A 22,796-nucleotide genomic window follows, 5' to 3' on the forward strand; every position below is an offset into this window, starting at 1 on the left:
GCCCAGGAGGCCCATTTTTTGTAAAATGTTTACTTGTTTCCAAGTTCTGGGTGCTATTTAGAAACAGCAGGCCCAGCAGGCCCATTTTTTGTAAAATGTTTACTTGTTTCCACCTACACGCACGCTTTTATTACCCTCGGGTCCAGTGGACCCGAACACCACATATGTAATATAAATGTGTAGGGGGATGCAGTGTGCACTCAATGAAAATGTGTTCTTCACAGAAAATGAGCCAAAGCCAATGAGTCTCAGGTTGAAAATGTATTAATTCTATCATTTTTCTTTTAGTAAACATTGAAAATGTTAACCCACACAAGGGTTAATCTTCAGAATGTAGAAACTGTGCTAAATATGAGGCTGAAAAGTGGTGTAATTTTCATTTTTAGGAAAATGGGAAACAGGTGCAGTCAAACAACAATAACTTGGTGTATGAAGATGGAGTAAGGCTAATTGCAGCATCATCATAGATGGATTATAGCTCAAAGATGACTTGTCATTCAAATAATGATAAGCTCTACATTTACTTTTAGTGCAGCCTAATTAGGATGTTGCACATAACAGTCCATACATATAAATGTGAACTTTGAAAATATATTTTTTACACTCAAGTAACACCAAACAGCAGCAATGTCATATCAATGTAGCCTGTAACCATCTGCACAATTCACTGGGGAAAATAACAGAGCATAATTTACAAACAATAAATCAAAATGCATGTATATTTTTTAAATCGCATATTTTCTTAGGTTAGATTAGAAATACTTCTCAAAAGATCCACCTTCTCTCTGCTTTTGAGTTTTCACTACACAGTTCAAATGAGCTGTGAGCTAAAGATAGCACCTCAGTCTAACAAAGCCATCTTCTGTGGCGTTCCTCAGTTTGGACAGAGTGGACCACTGTGCTAGAAGTGGAACCAGATTCCCACACGTCTTACAGATCAAGTGATGAATTCTACAGAAAAGGCGTTCATCTGTCATTCAACATTGTTGGCAAGTAGTTTCCATTGCCTTGACAGGTTTTGCAATTACATACTATGTTTTTAATACTGACCAATGTAGTTCAGTCATGGATACAGAATATCTTGTTATAGACCTATTTCAAGATTAAAACAGCTGCCTCTACCACATGGATGTTTGTGATAATTCACAATCCAATTAATGGTCATAATGTAATTGAACAACAATCCAAGAGACACCATTGTAGATTATTATATGTTGTAAAATGTGAGCCATCATAACATGGACAGTACATTGCATGAATAATGCACTAGGTTGGGTTATGTGGTACAGTAGTAGATCAGTCCAATGCTAGAGGGCAAGAGAAATGGTGGTGTCAAAAGAACTTCATTCATGGATCCATCCTCTGAAGTCAGAAGTTTGTCTGAAGTGAAGTGCAAGTACACACACTTACCGACTTTGGTAAGTCTACCTTAGTCTGGTCTTAAAGTTTAATTGTGAACTCTAGGTTCAACGCACTCTACTCTATATTATTGCTCAAATATCACACTAAAAACAATGAATATGTGAAGCGATTTTGTGCTGTATTCCCTCTGTTGTCTCTTACTTTGACTATGATTTTACACATTAGTATTCACCAAACTGTTCTTGGTTGCACTCTTCATGGTTGAGGTACTTGATCAGTTGTTGTGGGAGGGGCAGTTTGTTGATGCACCTCAGTCTGTGGATTCCAACTTTCTGGCGGATCTTCAGCCTGCACAGCTGCATCAGTGGACGTGGTGGCGCTGGAAGACAATGACAACATATATGGGGTTGTACATGTTTGTATACATATATATACATATAACATGTGCACAAGTCACTCCAAATAAGTGCCCGTTTGGGCAGTGCATTGTGTGCGTGTGTACATGACATCCCCCCTCATCACAGCAGTAACCCCAGCAGCCAAGGGCGTAACTTTGTGTTGCATATTAGGGGGGGTCAACACCCTTCCATGGGGGGTCTGGGGACATGCTCCCCCTGGAGATTTAATATATATAAACAAATAAATAACTGTGAAATGCTTGTTTCTGGTACATTTTGTAGGGAAAACACATCAAAACATTCCTGATAATTTGGTCTTCGGGAAAGTATTCAGACCCCATGAGTTTGTCCACATTTTGTTACATTACAGCCTTGTTTTAAAATGGATTAAATAAAAAAAAACGTAGCAATCTACACACAATATCCCATAGCGACAAAGCGAAAACATGTTGAGATATTTTTGCAAATATATTAAAAACAGAAATACCTTATTTACATGAGTATTCAGAACATTTGCTATTAGAGTAGAAATTGACCTCAGGTGCATCCTGTTTTCATTGATCATCCTTGAGATGTTTCTACAACTTGGTGTCCACCTGTGGTAAATTACATTTATTGGGCATGATTTGGAAAGGCACACACCTGTGTATATTAGGACCTACAGTTGACAGTGTAAGTCAGTGAAAAAATCAAGCCATGAGGACAAAGGAATTGTCAGTAGAGCTCTGAGACAGGATTGTGTCGAGGCACAGATATGGGAAAGGGTACCAAAAAATGTCTGCAGCGTTGAATGTCCCCAAGAACACAGTGGCCTCCATCATTCTTAAATGGAAGAAGTTTGTAACCACCAAGACTCTTCCTAGAGCTGGCAGCTGGGCCAAACTGAGCAATCAGGGGGAGAAGGGACTTGGTCAGGGAAGTGACCAAGAATCCGATGGTCACTCTGACAGAGCTCCAGAGTTCCTCTGTGAAGAAGGGATAACCTTCCAGAAGGACAACCATCTCTGCAGCACTTCACGAAAAGGCCTTTATGGTCGAGTGGCCAGACGGAAGCCACTCCTCAGTAAAAGGCACATGACAGCCCACTTTGAGTTGACCAAAAGGCACCTAAAAGACTCTCAGACCATGACAAACAATATTCTCTGGTCTGATGAAACCAATATTGAACTCTTTGGCTTGATTGCTAAGCATCACATCTTGAGGTACCCTGGCATATCCCTACAGTGAAGCATGGTGGTGGCAGCATCATGCTGTGGTTGTTTTTCAGAGGCTAGGACTGGCAGACTAGTCAGGACTGAGGCAAAGGTGAACGGAGCAAAGTACAGAGAGATCCTTGACGAAAACCTCAAACTGGGGCAAAGGTTGACCTACCAACAGGACAATGACCCTAATAACATAGCCAAGACAGCGCAGGAGTGGCTTCGGGACAAGTCTCTGAATGTTCTTGAGTGGCCCAACCAGAGCCCGGACTTGAACCCTATTGAACTTCTCTGGAGAGACCTGAAAATAACTGTGCAGCAATGCTCCCCATCCAACCTGACAGCTTGAGAGAATCTGCTGAGAAGAATGGGAGAAACTCCCCAATACAGGTGTGCCAGGTTTGTAACGTCATACGCAAGAAGACTTGAGGCTGTCAATGGAGCTGCAATAAAGTGCTGAGTTAAGGATTTGAATAATTCTGTCAATCTGATATTACAGTTATTTTTTTTAAATAAATTAGCAAAAAATAAAGAAACATGTTTGTGCTTTGTCATTGTAGGGTTTTGTGTGTAAATCCCCCCCCCCCCCCCCCCTTATTAATACATTTTAGAATAAGGCTGTAACCTAACAAAATGTGTCAAAAGTCCAGGGGTCCGAATACTTTCCAATGACACTGTATCCCCAACCACAATTGAACGACTTTTGTACTCCAAAATGAGTGAAAATAAAATGATGCTGACACTGTCTAAAAAATAATTTGATCCTCCAGAAATGAGCCGAACAACATACTGGTCCATATTATCAGGCTGGTGTGTTATTTAGCAATAAGCATTATCAGCTGTGCCTAACTGATGCAGAATACTGACTATAAACAAATAGGCCAAATTATGTGGTTGCCCATGATTTGTGCTAACCATTCGGTTGATCAGTGCTTCCCAAACTTTTTCATTCATAACCCCCTTTCATCATGGGGGGACATTATTGGCTCTGGAAGTATTCTAAGGGTGACTATTAGGTTGCATCAACATGATTAGTGCTATCCCCCACAATTCTGTCCTTCCAATTTGTTTTCTGAACATAAATAGGGAGGATAGGCTGCTGGTCAGAGTCTGAGAGACAGGCAGGGCAGGCTGCACTAGGAGCATATGTGCGTCTGTTTGGAAGCCGGGGACACTCACTTGCTTTCTCCTTGATGACTTCCCAGTTCTTGAAGCTATCTAGGTGTTCAGTGAGTCTGGAGCAGAGTTTCACCTGGCCAACGTAATCCAGGAGTACGTCTATGATGGGTCCTGCCCAGCGGCTTATTGCCCGAGTAGAGATTATCTCACAAAACTAATGACGGAGACACAAAAAGCAATTGTTCCCACTTAACAAGAAGTGTAAGAAGTGTCCCAAATACCTATGTGCTAACATAACATCATGACAGTTACATTGGTGATTACAGTGTTGTTATACATTGTTACATAGTAAATCCAAAAAAACATTCCTTACCAAAGGACACTTCAACAGGAAAATAAAGAAAAAGGAGCTCTCGGTTCCTGTATAGAAAGTAAGATGGCCCAGACAGACATGGTAGCTCTGCTTCTAGCTCCTAAGCAATTTTGCAGTTTTTTTGTGTGTGTGTTATTTCTTACTTTATTAACCCAGAATGTTTTTGTTGTATTATTACATACAGCCGGAAACAACTTTTGGATATAAGAGCGGCGGTAACTCACCAGCATTACAACCAGGAATAAGATTTTCCCTAATTGGATCCTTTGTTCGTACCCCCAAGGCAATTAAACTTATCCCAGAGGCTGCTCGAAGTCATTGCTGTTGGAGAAGAGGTATTCGGAATGGACTTCTAGTCTGACTCAGGAGGCTGGCACACACTCCATTGCTTCCGAGTAAATCACTCGCTAATATTCAGTCTCTGGACAATAAAGTAGACGAGCTCAGAGCGAGGTTCTCCTTCCAGAGAGACATCAGGGACTGTAACATACTCTGTTTCATGGAATCATAGCTCTCTGGGGATATACTGTCTCCATCCAGTCGGCCAGCTGGATACTCAGTTCATCGTGCAGATGGGAAGAAATAACTCAGGAAAGAAGAAATGTGGGGGTCTATGCTTCATTATTACCTACTCATGGTGCGATTGCGATAACATACAGAAACTCAAGTCCTTTTGTTCACCCAATCTAGAATACCTCAATCAAATGAAGGCCGTATTACATCCCAAGAGAATTCTCAAGGTGGGATGCTACCGTCCCACTGGTAGCAGACAGGTTAAATGACGACCGCCCCGTAGCACTCACTTGTCATCATGAAGTGCTTTGAGAGGCTAGTTAAGGATCATGTCCCCTCTACCTTACACCAACAGTAGTAGGCTTGATTACCAACAATGACGAGACAGCCTACACGGAGAAAGATTTGGATAGAAAACACTCTAAAGTTTCCAAAAATGTTAAAATAATGTCTGTGAGTATAACATAACTGATATGGCAGGCAGAAACCTGAGGAAAATCCAACCAGGAAGTACTATTATTTTGAAAGGCTGTTTTTCCATTGAAAGCCTATCCACCATACAAAGACTTAGGACCCAGTTCACTATCTCTATGGCTTCCTCTACATGTGGCCAGTCTTTAGGCATTGTTTCAGGCTTTTACTCTGAAAATTTAGGGAGATACATCACATTCAATGAGGGGACAATGGAAATTTCCAGACATGAGCCAAGCTTGTGATCAGGAGCGTGCCACTTGTTTCTCCTTTTCTATTGCGAAGCTTTTGTCCGGTTGAAATATTATTGATAATTTGTGACAAAAACAAGCTGAGGATTGATTTTAAACATCGTTTGACATTTTTCTACTAACTTTTAATGTACTTTTTAAAAACTTTTCATCTAGATGTTGTGAGTGCGCATTGTGCCTTTGGATTACTGATCTAAACGCACCAACAAAACTGAGGTTTTTGGACATAAAGAGGAACATTATCGAACAAAACGAACATGTATTGTCTAACATGGAGACCTGGGAGTGCCACCAGATGAAGATCATCAAAGGAAAGTGAATAATTTTAACACTATTTCTGACTTTTGTGCCACCTCTCTTTGGTTGGAAAATGGCTGTATGGTTCTCTGTGGCTAGGCGCTGACCTAACATAATCGCATGGTGTGCTTTTGCCGTAAAGCCTTTTTGAAATCTGACACAGCGGATGCATTAAGTTTAAGTTTCTTTAATCCTATGCATAACACTTGTATCTTAGATCAATATTTATGATGAGTATTTTTGTAATTTGATGTGGCTCTGAAATTTCACCGGATGTTTGTTTGAGACAATAATTACTGTACATAACGCACCAATTTCAACTGAGGTTTTTGGACATAAAGATTAACTTTATCGAACAAAACACACATTTATTGTGTAACATGAAGTCCTGTGAGTGCTATCTGATGAAGATCAAAGGTTAGTGATTAATTTAATCGCTATTTCTGACTTTTGTGAGCTCTCTCTTTTTCTGGAAAATGGCTGTATGGTTTTCTGTGACTAGGCACTGACCTAACATAATCAGATGGAGTGCTTTTGCCGTAAAGCCTTTTTGAAATCAGACACTGTGGTTGGATTTACAAGAAGTTTATCTTTAAAATGGTGTATAATACTTGTATGTTTAACGACTTTTAATTATGGGATTGCTGTTGTTTTGAATTTTGCGTCCTGCAATTTCACTTGCTGTTTTTCAAGGTGGGATGCTACTGTCCCACTGGTAGCAGACAGGTTAAATGACGATCGCCCCATAGCACTCACTTGTCATCATGAAGTGCTTTGAGAGGCTAGCTAATTAAGGATCATGTCCCCTCTACCTTACACCAACAGTAGTAGGCTTGATTACCAACAATGACGAGACAGCCTACACGGAGGAAGTGAGGGCCCTGGCAGAGTGGGGCCAGAAAAATAACCACACTCTCAACGTCAAAACTAAGGAGCTGATCGGGCACTTCAGGAAACAGCACGTGGAGCACGCCCCTATCCACATCAGAGACAGCAGTGGAGAACGTGGAAAGCTTCAAGTTTCTCGGCGTACACATCAATGATAATCTGAAATGGTCCACCCACACAGAGAGTGTGGTGAAGAAGGTACAACAGCGCCTCTTCAAACTCAGGAGGCTGAAGAAATTCGGATTGGCCCATGAGACCCTCAGAAACTTTTACAGATGAATAATTTAGAGCATCCTGTTGGGCTGTATCATCGCCTGAGACGGCAACTGCACCGCCCGCAACCGCAGGGCTCTCCAGAGGGTGGTACGTCTATCCAATGCATCACACTGCCTGCCCTCCAGTAAACCTACAAACACCCGATGTCACAGGAAGGCCAAAAAGATCATCAAGGATATAAACCATCCGAGCCAAGGCCTGTTCACCCAACTTATCATCCAGAAGGCAAGGTCAGTACAGGTGCATCAAAGCTGGGCCAAAGAGACTGAAAAACAGCTTCTATCTCAAGGACATCAGGCTGTTAAATATCCATCACTATCTGGGTACTACCCGGCTATTCAGCCCTGCAATTTAGATGCTGCTCCCCTATATACAGTGGGGAAAACAAGCATATGATACACTGCCGATTTTGCAGGTTTCCCTACTTACAAAGCATGTAGAGGTCTGTAATTTTTATCATAGGTACACTTCAACTATGAGAGACAGAATCTAAAACAAAAATCCAGAAAATCACATTGTATGATTTTTAAGTAATTCATTTGCATTTTATTGCATGACAAAAGTATTTGATACATCAGAAAAGCAGAACTTAACATGTGGTACAGAAACCTTTGTTTGTTTACAGATATCATACGTTTCCTGTAGTTCTTGACCAGGTTTGCACACACTGCAGCAGGGATTTTGGCCAACTCCTCCATACAGACCTTCTCCAGATCATTCTGTCGCTGGGCAATACGGACTTTCAGCTCCCTCCAAAGACTTTCTATTGGGTTCAGGTCTGGAGACTGGCTAGGCCACTCCAGGACCTTGAGATGCTTCTTACGGAGAAACTCCTTAGTTACCCTGGCTGTGTTTTTCGGGTTGTTGTCATGCTGGAAGACCGAGCCACGACCCATCTTCAATGCTCTTACTGAGGGAAGGAGGTTGTTGGCCAAGATCTTGCGATACATGGCCCCATCCACCCTCCCCTCATTATGGTGCAGTCGTCCTGTCCCCTTTGCAGAAAAGCATCCCCAAAGAATGATGTTTCCACCTCCATGCTTCACGGTTGGGATGGTGTTCTTGGGGTTGTACTCATCCTTCTTTTTCCTCCAAACACGGCGAGTGGAGTTTAGACCAAAAAGCTCTATTTTGTCTCATCAGACCACATGAACTTCTCCCATTCCTCCTCTGGATCATCCAGATGGTTATTGGCAAACTTCAGATGGGCCTGGACATGCGCTGGCTTGAGCAGGAGGACCTTGCGTGAGCTGCAGGATTTTAATCCATGACGCCGTAGTGTGTTACGAATGGTTTTCTTTGAGACTGTGGTCCAAGCTCTCTTCAGGTCATTGACCAGGTCCTGACGTGTAGTTCTGGGCTGATCCCTCACCTTCCTCATGATCATTGAGGTGAGATCTTGCATGGAGCCCCAGACCGAGGGTGATTGACCGTCATCTTGAACTTCTTCCATTTTCTAATAATTGCACCAACAGTTGTTGCCTTCTCACCAAGCTGCTTGCTTATTGTCCTGTAGCCCATCCCAGCCTTGTGCAGGTCTACAATTTAACCCTGATGTCCTTACACAGCTCTCTGGTCTTGGACATTGTGGAGAGGTTGGAGTCTGATTTGATTGAGTGTGTGGACAGGTGTCTTTTATACAGGTAACGAGTTCAAACAGGTGCAGTTTATACAGGTAATGAGTGGAGAACAGGAGGGCTTCTTAAAGAAGAACTAACAGGTCTGTGAGAGCCGGAATTCTTCCTGGTTGGTAGGTGATCAAATCCTTATGTCATGCAATAAAATGCAAATTATTACTTAAAAATCATACAATGTGATTTTCTGGATTTTTGTTTTAGATTCCGTCTCTCACAGTTGAAGTGTACCTATGATAAAAATGAAAGACCTCTACATGCTTTGTAAGTGGGAAAACCTGCAAAATCGGCAGTGTATCAAATACTTGTTCTCCCCACTGTACATAGAATCACTGGACACGTTAATAATTGAACACTAGTCACTTTAATAACGTTTACATTCTGCTTTACTCAACTTCGATGTATATACTGAATTCTATTCTACTGTATTTAGTCAATGCCACTCTGACATTGCTTGTCCTAATATTTAAATACAGTAGCTTGCGAAAGTATTCACCCCCCTTGGCATTTTTCCTATTTTGTTGCCTTACAACCTGGAATGAAAGTGTATTTTTGCGGGGGTTTGTAAAACATGCAACACACTTTGAAGATGCAAAATATATTTTTTTATTGTGAAACAAGAAATAAGACACACAACAAAACTGGGTCTGGGCTTTGAATTTAAATGCTTTGAATTTAAATGTTTCCCCTTTAAATGTTTCCCCTTTCCCCAGTCCGGGCCTAGCAACGAGGGTCCCCAGTCCGGGGCCCGCAGAGTGGGTCCCCAGTCCGGGGTTGTCGACGAGGCGCCACCAAAGTTGGGTGAGCCAGAGGTGGAGCGGGATCTACGTCCCGCACCAGAGCCGCCACCGTGGATCGATTCCCACCCAGACCCTCCCTTATAGGTTCAGGTTTTGTGGCTGGAGTACGCACCCTTGGGGTGACCTTAGAGATCAGTTTTTCTATGTTTCTTTATTTCTATGTTTTGGCCGGGTATGGTTCTCAATCAGGGACAGCTGTCTATCGTTGTCTCTGATTGGGAATCATACTTCGGTAGCCCTTTTCCCTCCTTTCAGTGTGGGTAGTTATCTTTGTTAGTGGCACTATAGCCCTGTGAGCTTCACGGTTGTTTTTTAATTTCTTGTTTTGTTGGCGACATTTTAAATAAAAAAAATAAATGTACGCTCTCCACGCTGCACTTTGGTCTACTTCTTTCGACGACCGCAACAGTACCAGGACATTTTTGAAATTTGAAGCCAAAAGTGGACATTCCAGCAGTACAATAACCCCAAGCACACATACAAATCCACAAATAAATGTTTTTTGCAAATAAACATTTTGCAATGGCCAACTCAGTCTCTTGAGTGGAACCCCTATGGTTTGGATGGAAGAGGACAATCCATAAGCGCAGATGAAGGATATCAGGGATCTGAAAAGTTTCTGTATGGAGGAATGGTTCACGACCCCTCTCTGTGTTCTCCAATCTCATAAAACATTTGAGAAAAAGGCTCAGTGTTTGCAAGGGGAGGGTGCTGGAGTCTTGAAAACAGGGGATCCAATCATTTTGACCGCTATCCTTTTGAGGTTTTTTAAATTGCTTGTTATACAAAATGCATTTCTCTGAGCAATTGCATTAGTATACAATTAAGCATACAAGAGAGCTCAGTATGCATTTATTTTATACAGTCTTCTATTCTCATCTTTATCAAGGGATCCCTAAAGAAATGTACCCTACTGTATGTGAAAATATTACACACGCACACACTAAACATTTCAATCCTATTCTATTTACCTGAACAGGTTCCCCGGTATTTCTGTGCATATCGGTATTGTAGCCATCTCTCTCAGAGGTCTCCTGAAGGGGTGGGTGTGGACCACTGCTGTAAGTGCAACTAAAACAGGAGAGGGCATCGCAACCGTTGTCCATCAGATACTTCAGCATGGACAGATACTTCATACTGAACATGACGGTGGCCGGGAATGAGGTGGGGTGAGTGGGGATGTAGGCATTGACGTTGGCCATGTGCTCCACCAGCAAAGTGACCAATTCGATACTACCTTGCCTCATGGCCACAAGTAGCGGGTTGAATGTGTCCAGGTTTGGGTCGGCACCGGCTTCTAGAAGCATGGTGGTCGTGTCCACGTTGCCGTTGGTGACGGCGAAGTAGAGCGCTGTTCTACGATGGTCCTCATACATCCTGGAGCGTTCCTCCGACAACACGGCATTGACATCGTAGCCGGCCTTGATCAGGACCTCCAGGACTTCATCCCAATTGTACTCGGCGGCCAGGTGGAGGGGACTGATGCCACTGCGTTTCACTCTGGACTTGCTGGTGGCTTTGATCAGCAACGACACGATACTGAAATAGAAAATCACACAGGGGGAATTAGGGGGTGCCCAGATTTGAGGATTAAGGGCTAGGGTTGCAATTTCCCCCTAAAACTTTCCCAAAGTTCCCACGTCTTTCAGAAATCTGAATATTATAGACATGATAGACCAATCCAAACTCCAAACTTCCTTTTTCTGTGGCTAAACCAACTAGACTTGTAATTGAACAATTGTATTTGTATTTACAGATGGCATAAAAGTTTGATTTTAAGGTTCACGAAAGTTCACATGTTCTAGAAGGCATTTCTGCCAAAAAACGCATTTTGATTAAACAATATTTTTTACGTTCAAACAGCTCTCCTGTGAAGTCACAACATACGCCTAGTTTCCTGAATCGGGTCACATATACGGATCTGTGCCATTTATTTTGAACTGCACTCCCACGTTTACAGCATGAGTGGTCGTGAGTAGATGCACTTGTTTTGAGATCAAAGCGAGAGCTGCATGTAGCCATGTGTGCACATTTTATTCATATTTTGCTAGTTAGTGAGTTATTACCCCAGTTATAGATCATTTGTAGTCAGCAATGCGGGAGTAATTGCTTCCTATAAGAGTACAAAACGTGTGCAGTCATGTTTGAAAAGCGAGTCAGGTCAGTAACTTTTTTGTCTTATAGGGGCAGTGTTGTATTTTGAGACAGGCTTGAATAAGCTAAGTAACCAATAGGCAGGGGGTAGCATAATTTGTCTGATTCTCTGTAATAATGGTATAAAGCATTTTATTTTGTAAAATTATTTATTGCACCAAGCAACAACACTTTCAGTCACCTCCTTCTCTGAAGAAAAGTGATGCCTCTACACCTGCATTGCTTGCTGTTTGGGGTTTTAGGCTGGGTTTCTGTACAGCACTTTGAGATATTAGCTGATGTAAGAAGGGCTATATAAATCAATTTGATTTGATTTGAATATTCCAAGATGGAGAATTCCCTCCCTGGATATGATCCTCCTGATTGCGGGAATCATCCAACCGGAATAAGGGGTCAAAGTCTCCACAAGTAAAGCCCACCACAAAGGCAAGGGGTTCATATTCTAGGTGGAACAATAAAATTTCTTCACAGCTTGGTTTTAGTGTGTCTTGGATGTTTGTCACAGGTCCGACCAAATGTTTATGCATGACTAGCATTTCGTATCATGTGCTCCACGAACTGAATGATTACAGCAGCATTTTCATTGGCTGGGAGTCCCTTTAACTTTTCTTTTGAGGTGCGGAGAAAAGGTGCAAGTGAAAGGGAAGTCAGTAGATTCAGAAAAGAAAACTAGGAGGTAGGGTAGAGTACAGGATAGAAAGAAGGTGGGGGAAAGTACAATAATGGTATTATTATTGGCCATGATGACAAAGATGGCCATGACATGAATGTATCCTTTGTGGGAGCAAAAACTCAGAATTTGACCACAAAATGAAATGCATCTCTTGTTGTAATCAGACTAATTTTTGGCAGAGTTATGCTTTTAAATTTGTAATAAAGGAGACTCTACTTCTAAGAAAACAGCCTTCTTGCAATGAAGGGCTGCTCATGCTCATAGCTCACATTTCAATAGTCAATGACAGCGCCTCAACTGCACAGTTGGAATGCATTAAATTGTTAAAGAAGTCAAGGAGATTTTGGGAGTACATGTACAGTATGACTAAGAAGAGACATAAGGGCTCGATCCTGACTTAGGAAATTATATCTTTCTGAAGCATGACTTTCCTACGCACTTCTCAGTATTAAGTTGCGTAATGCACTTTGGCATGTACCTTGCTCGCTCTGAATAAATGTAATTAAACCATTGAGTCTGTACCAATAGAATACGTTGAGAACGGGGTCAGAATATGGTGAATTTAACGAAAGCAATCTGTTTCAGCACCAACTGGTAGATTTAAAGATATTGTGATCTTGTATATTATTTATTTAGGAAGTATGTATGACAAAAAAAAAATCCATGTCTCAATTGTTTCAAGGCTTAAAACTCCTTTAACCTGTCTAACCTTCATCTACACTGATTGAAGTGGTAAACAGGTGACATCAATAAGGGATCATAGCTTCACCTGGTGAGTTTGTCATGGAAATAGCAGGTGTTCCTAATGTTTTGTACACTCAGTGCGTATTGAAGAGTACAAAGTCAGTGGTTTGATTCATCCTGAAAGTTGTCATATTCAAGTTCAATCCATACGATATTGGAAGGTGGAAGAAAAAAAAGTGTACAATAGAGGTTGAACAATAATCCTATAAATCTACCCTAATTCTCACAAATCATGGAACTGTATGACAATGGTCCAGTTGCCGTGAACATGTCCCAAATTGTTGCACAACGTTAGCCTAATATGATCTACTAATGCTAGCGTCCCTCAGGAATAATTTACAAGGACATGAGAGGAAAAAAAGGTTAACAAAATTATGCTAAAATAAATGTATGTGAGTATTACTGATGTTGGCTAATATTTAACATTATACAAATTGTACAAACACGGCAGGTTCAGCCCTAAAGAAGCCTATAGCTTGGGTAGGGCTGTTGTGGTAACCATATTACCACCACACCTGTGGTCACAAGTCATGAAGGCAGTCAAATTCCATGTGAGCGTTTAGTCACAGTAATTAGGCATCTGCAAGCTTGGATGCTGCTGATGGTCATTGGTAGCCTACCAAACTTGATAACTGCTTGGTACTCAGCACGCTATTGTCCCTCAAATCAAATGTAATCGAAAATCTAATCAAACACTTCATGAGAGTCCCATGAGCTCATGTTGCGCAACATTCCTATAGGCCATGCAATTGCGTGAGAAAACAAAGTGATGGCCTCTATTATAAAGAGGAGGATCCCATCAGCTTTCTGAAGACAGACATCGGGAAGTTGAAGTCGCCAAGTACGCAGACAGGTGAGCCGTCTTCAGGAAATTAGCCTATCAAGGCGTCAAGCTTATTGAGGAACTCTCCAAGGGCACCAGGTGGGCGATAGATGACAATGTTAAGCTTGAGTGGGCAAGAGACAGGGACAGCATGGAATTCAAATGAGGAGATGGACAGGTGAGAGAGGGAGAAAAGAAAATCTCCACTTAGGAGAAATGAGTAGACCTTTGCCACCATCACGACGACCAGGTGCTCTCGGACAATGAGAGAAAACATAGATGAAGAAAGAGAAGCTGGAGTAGCAGTGTTCTCTGGGGTGATCCATGTCTCCATCGGGGTCAAAAGTCGAGGGACTGAAGGGCAGCATAGACTAAGATGAACTCGCCGTTTTTGATCATGGAATGGCAGTTCCAAACGCTGCCAGAGACCCAGCGGAATTCCACATCGGTTGTGCGCTCAGGGTAAACTAAATTGGAAGGGTTGCAGCCAACGGATGAGGAGCGTCTGTAAATCCTACAGGCAAACAGGTATAGAAAACAAATAGTTGACAAAGCTACAAAAGGGAAAAATGACAATCTGTAAATATATAGGTAAGATACTCAAGTGAGAGTGGTGTGGAGCCTTCCTCGAATAACTTGTCAGAGCGGTCTTTGTTTTGCAACACGACCGCCACTGACATGACCACCGCTTACAGCTGCCACTGAGAAGCCAGAGGAGACTGAAAAACTAACACTAACTACTGATTGCCTAGCAGAGGTGGAGAGCACACCTCCCTGTACTAAATGCTGATTGCCTAGGAGAGGTGAAACCACCCCCCCTACAATAGAGCCAGTGATTACCAAAACAAGTCACAAAATTGCCTTGCCTTTTGATCCTGGTTGATGTGTTAACAACTATCTGCAAATAATTAGCAATCAGCAGTTCACACACCAAGTAGGCCATTGGGAAAACAGGCAGCAATTAAAGTAGATGGCCCTAGCTAGCAAAAAGACAGTACTAGACAACAAATAAGGACAAAAAATGTTTACTTTTCACTCATGGAGATATCAGGAGTTCTCTAGCTATTGAATGAAGCACACTGAGAGGGAGCATGAGAAGCTGGTTATATGCACTCAGAAAAGAGATGAAACCACTCTCCCTTCAGTACAGCCACTGATTACCAAAACAAGTCGCAAATTATCCTGCCCCTTGATCCTAGTTAATGTGTCAACAACTACCTGCAAATTATGAGAAGGCAGCAGTTCACACACCAAGTAGACCACTGGGAAGACAGGCAGCACTTACAGTGGCAAGAAAAAGTGAACCCTTTGGAAATACCTGGATTTCTGCATAAATTGGTCATAACATTTGATCTGAACTTCATCTTGGTCACAACAAACACAGTCTGCTTAAACTAATATCACACAAACAATTATACGTTTTCAGGTCTTTGCTGAGCACAATGTGTAAACATTCACAGTGCAGGTTGGGAAAAGTATGTGAACACTTGGATTTAATAACGGTTGACCCTCCTTTGGCAGCAATAACCTCAAGCAAAGTTTTCTGTAGTTGTGGATCAGACATGCAATGGTAAAGAAGAATTTTGGACCATTCCTCTTTACAAAACTGTTTCAGTAAAGCTATATTCTTTGGGATGTCTGGCGTGAACTGTTCTCGAGGTCATGTCACAGCATCTCAATCGGATTGAGGTCAGGACTCTGACTGGGCCACTCCAGAAGGAGTATTTTCTTCTGTTGACGCCATTCTGTTGTTGATTTATAGACAGCTTCTCAGGCTCCATCTTGGGTCATTGTCCTGTTGCATCGCCCAACTTCCATTGAGCTTCAATTGGTGGATAGATAGTCTAACATTCTCCTGCAAAATGTCTTGATAAACTTGGGAATTCATTTTTCCGTCGAAGACAGCAAGCTGTCCAGGCCCTGAAGCAGCCCCAAATCATGATGCTCCCTCCACCATGATTTACATTTAGGATGAGGTTTTGATGTTGGTGTGCTGTGCCTTTTTTTCTCCACACATAGTGTTGTATGTTCCTTCCAAACAACTCAACTGCAGTTTCATCTGTCCACAGACTATTTTGCCAGTAGGGCTGAGAAACATCCAGGTGCACTTTTGCAAACTTCAGATGGGCAGCAAGGTTTTTTTTGGACAGTGGTGGTTTCATCTGTGGTGTCCGCCCATGAACACTATTCTTGTTTAATGTTTGACGTATCATAGACTCGTCAAAAGAGATGTTAGCATTTTCCAGAGATTTCTGTAAGTCTTTAGCTGATGCTCTAGGATTTTTCTTAACCTCACTGAGCATTCTGCGCTGTGCTCTTGCAGTCATCTTTGCAAGACGGCCACTCCTAGGGAGAGTGCTGAACTCCATTTACAGACATTTTGTCTTACTGTGGACTGATGAACATCAAGGCTTTTAGTGATACTTCTGTAACCCTTTCCAGCTTTATGCAAGTCAACATTTCTTAATCGTAGTTCTTCTGAGATGTATTTTGTTCGAGGCATGGTTCACATCAGGCAATGCTTCTTGTGAATAGCAAACTCAAATTTTGTGAGTGTTTTTTATAGGGAAAGGTAGCTCTAACCAACATTTCCAATCTCGTCTCATTGATTGGACTCCAGGTTTGCTGACTCCTGACTCCAATTAGCTTTTGAAGAAGTCATTAGCCTAGGGGTTGACATACTTTTTCCAACCTACACTGTGAATGTTCAAATTATGTATTCAATATAGACAAGAAAAATACAATCATTTGTGTTATTAGTTTAAGCTTTTAGCGCACGGTCTAGTTTTCTGAATTTCCGCTTGTCTGACGTGCCCAAAGTAAACTGCCTGTTACTCAGGCACAGAAGCTAGGATATGCATATAATTGCTATAATTGGATAGACAACACTCTGAAGTTTCTAAACCTAAGAGGTTAAAATTATGTCTGTGAGTATAACAGAACTGATATGGCAGGCAAAAACCTGAGGGAAATCCTTCTTTTTTTTTTTTTAGCTCCCAGCTATTTCAAATGTGAAGCTATTGAAAACTATGACTTACACCTCCCAGATTGCAGATCCTATGGCTTCCATTAGATGACAACAGTCTTTATTCATGGTTTCAGGCTTGTTTTTAGAAAAACCAACAAGAAATGGTAGTTTATCCAAGGGGAGCACAAAGGCAAAAGTGGTCTCTTTGCGCTCGTGAACGAGGGCGCGCGCTTCGTTATTATCCTTTCCTATTGAACATACTAGTCTTGGTATCAAATATGATCATTTATTTTGATATTAGACTACCTGAGGATTAATTAGAAACGTTGTTTGACTTGTTTGGATGAACTTTACCAGTAACTTTTGGGACTTCTTTGTCTTCATGTTGAACTGGTGGATTATTGAACTCAATGATGCCTACTAAACTGACTTTTTGGGATATAAAGAAGGACTTTATCGAACAAAACGGCCATTCATTGTGTAGCTGGGACCGTTGGGATTGCAAGCAGAGGAAGATCTTCAAAGGTAAGTGATTTATTTTATATCTATTTATGATTTTATGACACCTGTGCTGGTTTGAAAACATTTGTTGTTGTGGGGCGCTGTCCTCAGATAATCAAATGCTATGCTTTCGCCGTAAAGCCTATTGTAAATTGGACAACGCGGTTCGATTACCAAGATTCTAAGCTAAAGAATCATGTATGGCACTTGTATTTTCATTCATGTTTAATATTACGATTTTGCATTTTGAATTTGGCGCGCTCGGATTTCACCGGATGTTGTTGAATTTGATAGCGGGATCCGTGCTTGAAGAGATTTGAACACTCCTGGAGAGTCTTCTAGCTATAGAATGAAACACACAGATACTTAGGCATAATAAAACACTTAAGCTTTTTCTGATCATGAGTATCAACTGTCAATTTACAGATACGATTACAAATACAAGTATAGCCATGTTGTTACACCTCTAATACTAATAACAACACAGTAGATGAATCTGATACGTAAGCTAAAGAGGATGACCAACAGTGCTTTCTTTAGCGAGTACTTGGAGGTTAAGAAGCCCAGTGGTTCTAGTGTTAAGGGTGCTGTGCAGGGATATTTGTAATCTAACCATGTTTCAAGGCAATTTAAGCTAATTTCACCTACCCATCATTTCCTTGTTGGGCAGCGATATGTAGTGGCAGAAGTCCTTTCTTTCCCACTTTGTTTGCGACAGCTTTCTGAGAAAGAAGAATCTCCACAATGTCCTCATGGCCATTCTTAGCCGCCTCATACAGAGCTGTGGACCCATCACTTGCCTCGCTATTGACATCAGCACCTAGAACATATTCAGAACAATGTACAGTTAGAAAAGTTTTTTGTTATATCCATGGTTACAGCCTCAATTCGGTGTAATGCCATTTGGCCTACAGAATTCATCCTTTATTTCCCAGGGGAAGTCATACCCATACCGTGTTTAATAAGAAATTGAAGTGTTTCCACATGTCCATTCTGGGCTGCAGTAGAAAGTGGTGTGATACCGTACATGTCGGTTGGGTTGAGCTTAGCCCCGCTCCGGACTAACATCTCACAGATCTCAACGTTGTTGCGGCTCACAGCCTCTAGGAGAGCTGTCCAGCCCTGGGTGGAGTATTTGTTCACCATAGCACCGTGATTCAGAAGCATGGCCACAATCTCGGCATTGTTCATTTCACAACCTGAAGAAAATGTCAAAGATTAAAAGACAGGAGTTATATGGAAGAATTTTCTGGGGTACTCAAGACAGCTTGAGAGGATACTGGGAGAGGCAATCTGTATTGGCAGATTTTGGGTGTAGCTGTATTTCTATATCAAGCCATTCCTGTCTCCCAATAACCTCTCCTTTCTCCTGAAGTGTGCCCTTGTTCACAAGTGCTCCCCCTTCATGTATTCAACATGTTTTTCAGCTAATTTTTTTTTCACGGTCTTCTGATCTTGCTACCCAACAAGTTATTTTACTATCAGTAGCCTATGACTTACTATGCTTAAAGTAAAAGGATAATAACAAAGTGGTTGGCAGATATTGTAGGTCTTAGTAGGTCTTAAAGGCAAATGTTTTACCTTTGTAGAGGGGGCTCTCTCTCTCCTTGTTGGCAAGGTCTGGGTCAGCCCCCATCTCCAGAAGTGCCTCTACACAGGCCACCTTTTCGCTTTCCACTGCCAAGATGAGAGCGGTCCGGCCTTTCAGGTCGCACGTGTTAATCACACCAGGTTGAGCTTGAAAAGTGGAAAGAAGAACACTGGGATATACTTTATTTTACACTGTATTTTACAGTCTGCTATTTAGCTGGCATTTACTTGGTAAAATGGTAAAATACTTGGTAATTACTTGATAAAATGGGTGCACCATTTGGTATGGACTGCTTTTGTATTCTTTAACATGAGACTAGAAAATGTCAATTGTTACCACTACACACTTTCCCAGTAAATAACAGGTAAGTACCAGCTTAAATGGGACTATAAAATATAAAGATACCAGCCTTACAAAAAAGGACAACAACCAATGATGCAAAGAATGACTGTACTAAATGTACAAGGAACCACTCACTATACATGTACAGTACATCTATGGGGTTTTAAATTGCATTTACCCCCAAGAAGAACTCTGACACACTGGTCTTGGCCATAATATGCAGCCTCGTGCAGCGGGATCCATCCATACTTGTCAGGCCGCAGTATGTTATTTCCGCTGTTTCTAGCCATAGCTCGTACCGTAGTCACATCACCATTCAGGATGGCTTTCACAATGGGGTCCTGTTCCCTAATAGGAAAATATACCCATCATCATCCACTTGCCTTTTTCCCTAGCCCACATAAACTATAGAAGAGCTAACATATGCTACTGTACCTGTAGACTTCCAGTCATTGCGCTAATGCTAGTTAACAATGGCTCGCAAAACTACCTCTAGCATCCTTCTTAATGCACATAGAGACATAAAATGATATCCACAAGTTCATCTGACTCTGGCTAAGTAGAGAAACGGCTTAATTGCCAGAATCTCGCAGTCCTTTAAAGGGACAATCCAGAACATTCTCAAATTCAATTAGTGAATATTTTATTGATTTGCTAACTTTGAGTTATGGAAAGTGGATTAAAATTAAATACACACATCCTTAGTTAGGGTTTATGGTGTTGGAAAGACATTGGTTACTTAAGTTGTGTATTTCACCACTTTTCTACCTCATTTATTATTTCCAACACCAAACCATTGTCTATATACGTGAAAATGGCACTGTGATTAAAAATCTGCGATAAAAAAAGTGCAATTTGATGTCATCAAAAGTAAAAACATTTTTAAATATAGTGATTTTCAAAGACTATGAGAATCGCGGTCACGTGGTGAGCAGGAAAATGTCCTCCCCTGGCTAGAAACGTTGCAGGTTTTGAAAACCGCTGTTGTACATTGTTGTTCTTCTTTTCGTTGTTCTGTAGTGTAAAAGAAATGCATCGTTTTCACATACAGTATGTACACTTTGGTATGTTGCTGGAGATAATGCATATGAGGTTGAAAAGTGGTGGAAATCCCAGCAGGTATCCCAACAGGTTTGTATTCTTTAACGTGGAAAAATGATGTACAAAGTACAACAAATGTCATCACATATTATAGAAACATTATTACATATACTGAAGTGTTCATGTCTTGGTGTGAAGGCAATATATGTTGCTAAAAACCCTCTGTGAAAGGACACACTTACTTTTCTGTGTCTGGCACGTACTGAATGGAGCCATCGCCTCTGTGATATGCCAGCATGCGCTTTCCATTGCCAGTTACAAAATGAGTCACCACAATGTCTCCACATTTCCTTCTTTCTTCACATGTCCTTCTCCTGCTACAGGAACGGTGAGATATAATTAGTTGGCAGTCACATTTTATGCAAATGTATACATAAAATAAATGAAAGTAATATGGGGGGTCCTTAATCTAATTGTATATTGTGTTTCTTCAAAGTTAAATATTTTAATCCTGAAACAACTTTCATTGCTGACATGCGTACTATGGAAAGCTCTGTATCAATGAATACAGTACAGCCATCTAAAGAAATTGTCCACCATCACAATCCACTGCTCAAGTGTTCCTCCGAAAGCATTTCTAAGTGGTAGGCTTAATGTATGTGCATAGTTGATATCTACAGTGCCTTGCGAAAGTATTCGGCCCCCTTGAACTTTGCGACCTTTTGCCACATTTCAGGCTTCAAACATAAAGATATAAAACTGTATTTTTTTGTGAAGAATCAACAACAAGTGGGACACAATCATGAAGTGGAACGACATTTATTGGATATTTCAAACTTTTTTAACAAATCAAAAACTGAAAAATTGGGCGTGCAAAATTATTCAGCCCCCTTAAGTTAATACTTTGTAGCGCCACCTTTTGCTGCGATTACAGCTGTAAGTCGCTTGGGGTATGTCTCTATCAGTTTTGCACATCGAGAGACTGAAATTTTTTCCCATTCCTCCTTGCAAAACAGCTCGAGCTCAGTGAGGTTGGATGGAGAGCATTTGTGAACAGCAGTTTTCAGTTCTTTCCACAGATTCTCGATTGGATTCAGGTCTGGACTTTGACTTGGTCATTCTAACACCTGGATATGTTTATTTTTGAACCATTCCATTGTAGATTTTGCTTTATGTTTTGGATCATTGTCTTGTTGGAAGACAAATCTCCGTCCCAGTCTCAGGTCTTTTGCAGACTCCATCAGGTTTTCTTCCAGAATGGTCCTGTATTTGGCTCCATCCATCTTCCAATCAATTTTAACCATCTTCCCTGTCCCTGCTGAAGAAAAGCAGGCCCAAACCATGATGCTGCCACCACCATGTTTGACAGTGGGGATGGTGTGTTCAGCTGTGTTGCTTTTACGCCAAACATAACGTTTTGCATTGTTGCCAAAAAGTTCAATTTTGGTTTCATCTGACCAGAGCACCTTCTTCCACATGTTTGGTGTGTCTCCCAGGTGGCTTGTGGCAAACTTTAAACAACACTTTTTATGGATATCTTTAAGAAATGGCTTTCTTCTTGCCACTCTTCCATAAAGGCCAGATTTGTGCAATATATGACTGATTGTTGTCCTATGGACAGAGTCTCCCACCTCAGCTGTAGATCTCTGCAGTTCATCCAGAGTGATCATGGGCCTCTTGGCTGCATCTCTGATCAGTCTTCTCCTTGTATGAGCTGAAAGTTTAGAGGGACGGCCAGGTCTTGGTAGATTTGCAGTGGTCTGATACTCCTTCCATTTCAATATTATCGCTTGCACAGTGCTCCTTGGGATGTTTAAAGCTTGGGAAATCTTTTTGTATCCAAATCCGGCTTTAAACTTCTTCACAACAGTATCTCGGACCTGCCTGGTGTGTTCCTTGTTCTTCATGATGCTCTCTGCGCTTTTAACGGACCTCTGAGACTATCACAGTGCAGGTGCATTTATACGGAGACTTGATTACACACAGGTGGATTGTATTTATCATCATTAGTCATTTAGGTCAACATTGGATCATTCAGAGATCCTCACTGAACTTCTGGAGAGAGTTTGCTGCACTGAAAGTAAAGGGGCTGAATAATTTTGCACGCCCAATTTTTCAGTTTTTGATTTGTTAAAAAAGTTTGAAATATCCAATAAATGTCGTTCCACTTCATGATTGTGTCCCACTTATGGTTGATTCTTCACAAAAAAATACAGTTTTATATCTTTATGTTTGAAGCCTGGAATGTGTCAAAAGGTCGCAAAGTTCAAGGGGGCCGAATACTTTCACAAGGCACTGTAACATGCACAGTTGCAGGGTACTAATAAGTTATATTTTTTAAACCCTGGTACCACCAAGTTTTTGTGAAAAACTATAGA

General features: G+C 41.3%; 1 protein-coding gene across 4 annotated transcripts in view; it reads right to left on the reverse strand.

The window, feature by feature from the left end:
• Window positions 1–248: 248 nt before the first annotated feature.
• The window catches only part of LOC110521979 (ankyrin repeat and SOCS box protein 2), a 38,930-nt gene continuing 16,382 nt past the window's right edge, over window positions 249–22,796 (reverse strand). For 2 of the 4 annotated variants that reach the window (XM_021599999.3, XM_021600000.3), the window contains exons 3-10: window positions 20,661–20,795; window positions 19,556–19,725; window positions 19,026–19,181; window positions 18,398–18,643; window positions 18,093–18,264; window positions 10,553–11,120; window positions 4,139–4,292; window positions 249–1,741 (exon numbers count right to left, since the gene is read on the reverse strand). In XM_021599999.3, the coding sequence (XP_021455674.2) occupies window positions 1,584–1,741; window positions 4,139–4,292; window positions 10,553–11,120; window positions 18,093–18,264; window positions 18,398–18,643; window positions 19,026–19,181; window positions 19,556–19,725; window positions 20,661–20,795 (1,759 nt within the window). In that variant the 3' untranslated portion in view covers window positions 249–1,583. The remainder of the gene's footprint in view (window positions 1,742–4,138; window positions 4,293–10,552; window positions 11,121–18,092; window positions 18,265–18,397; window positions 18,644–19,025; window positions 19,182–19,555; window positions 19,726–20,660; window positions 20,796–22,796) is intronic. The other 2 variants (XM_090232284.1, XM_021600002.3) reach the window with 1 other exon arrangement.

This window comes from Oncorhynchus mykiss, chromosome 4 (genome assembly GCF_057628025.1).
Source record: "Oncorhynchus mykiss isolate SJ-2025 chromosome 4, ASM5762802v1, whole genome shotgun sequence".
NCBI lineage: Eukaryota > Metazoa > Chordata > Actinopteri > Salmoniformes > Salmonidae > Oncorhynchus > Oncorhynchus mykiss.